Here is a 1,508-nt window from a genome sequence, read left to right as displayed (position 1 = left end):
TCTATGTGCAGTCTATGTGCAGTCCATGTGCAGTCTATGTGCAGTCTATGTGCAGTCTATGTGCAATCTATGTGCAGTCCATGTGCAGTCCATGTGCATTCTATGTGCAGTCCATGTGCAGTCCATGTGCAGTATATGTGCAGTCTATATGCAGTCCATGTGCATTCTATGTACGGTCTCTGTGCAGTCTATGTACGGTCTCTGTGCAGTCTATATGCAGTCTAATAATGGGTTCAGATCAAACGTGCTCTGGGTGTCCATAACGCTTGAACACCAAACGCCAATCAAAAGGCTTTGACCCTGGATCCTCAGTTCATCAGCATCATAGTCTTACTAAAATATTCTGTTTCTGTTCGCAGTGTTCTGCATGAACACGTTCAATGAATACGTTTGTATTTTCACTGAACGGTAAACTAAATGGATCAGTTTTCTTAGTAATCAATATTACTATATCCATATTTATATTCTCATAAAAATATTAACTGATAAACAAGTATAGACAGTAGCTACATTAACACATTAAAATCTATGTGTTATTTGATCAAGCATGACCTCGGTCTCTGGGAAACAACCCCATCTACCAAAATAAAGCTGGCAGAAAGATGGCTTAGAATGGGGAATTGAACTTTATTGATCTAATTTAACTCTAAATTTAACCCATCCCCTTGGGGAGCAGTGGGCTGCCACTTTGCAGCGCCTGGGGAGCAGCGTGGGGTTAAGGGTCTTGCTCAGGAACCCAGAGTGAAGCTTGTGGGGATCTAACCTGGTAACTCTCTAACCGAATAGACCAACACTTCCCCAGATCCATTTATAACTTTAACAGACTCTGCTTGACCTTAAACTCTTCCGTTATCTTGCAGCAGATGCATATTAAATATTTATTGTTGATTTCTGACAGTAGTAATCAGAAGAGCCCAGAATCGCCTCCAACCAGCTGTGTTTCCCTGAAGAGTGATCGTTCCATGGATCCAATAACCGTGTTCAAAGACAACGACCAGCGTGAACATGAAGGGTGAGAATATAATGCTCTGAGTTGGTTTCTATAGGTTTTTATACTGAGTTTTTTTTCTTACTGAACACTATTATTCAGTTTTAAATAATCTCTTTAATTTCTTTTTTGGTTTTCTGCTCAGATTATCAAACTGATCACTACCATAATATACATTCATGTTTGTTTCTCCCTTGAACAATGTGCAGAAACCTGGCTTCTATGCTGCCAGCTGCATGTCCCTGAAAACTGACTGGGACACGGTTCCTAAAACTGTCTCCAAAGCTGGACACCAGCTTAGTGGAAGGAGAGTAAGAATAAAAACGATTAAGGTTTTTTTTAAACCTTCCCAAGGATTTTTTTTTCAGGAAGCGGATTAGATTTATTTTTTATTCAGTCTTTGTTTCTGGGCATAAATGAAGAAAATACATAAATTACTATCACACTTTTTTATGGCCTCAACATGACAACTAAATTAAATGTAATTTCTCAAAATGGTTTGTTTTTTTCATATGAAAAA

The 1,508-nt window shown here is 38.7% G+C and overlaps 1 protein-coding gene across 1 annotated transcript in view; it reads left to right on the top strand.

Moving 5' to 3' along the window:
- The first annotated feature begins 1,005 nt into the window (after positions 1 to 1,005).
- LOC107089583 (protein NLRC3-like) overlaps positions 1,006 to 1,508 on the top strand; it is a 14,645-nt gene continuing 14,142 nt past the window's right edge. Inside the window, exon 1 of the mRNA XM_015382467.1 lies at positions 1,006 to 1,012. Coding sequence (XP_015237953.1) covers positions 1,006 to 1,012 — 7 coding nt within the window. The remainder of the gene's footprint in view (positions 1,013 to 1,508) is intronic.

The sequence above is a fragment of the Cyprinodon variegatus genome, unplaced genomic scaffold (genome assembly GCF_000732505.1).
Source record: "Cyprinodon variegatus isolate N-32 unplaced genomic scaffold, C_variegatus-1.0 Scaffold257, whole genome shotgun sequence".
Classification (NCBI taxonomy): Eukaryota; Metazoa; Chordata; class Actinopteri; order Cyprinodontiformes; family Cyprinodontidae; genus Cyprinodon; species Cyprinodon variegatus.
The sequence above is the reverse complement of the archived record's forward strand: the minus strand, read 5'-3'. Positions and strand labels throughout refer to the sequence as shown.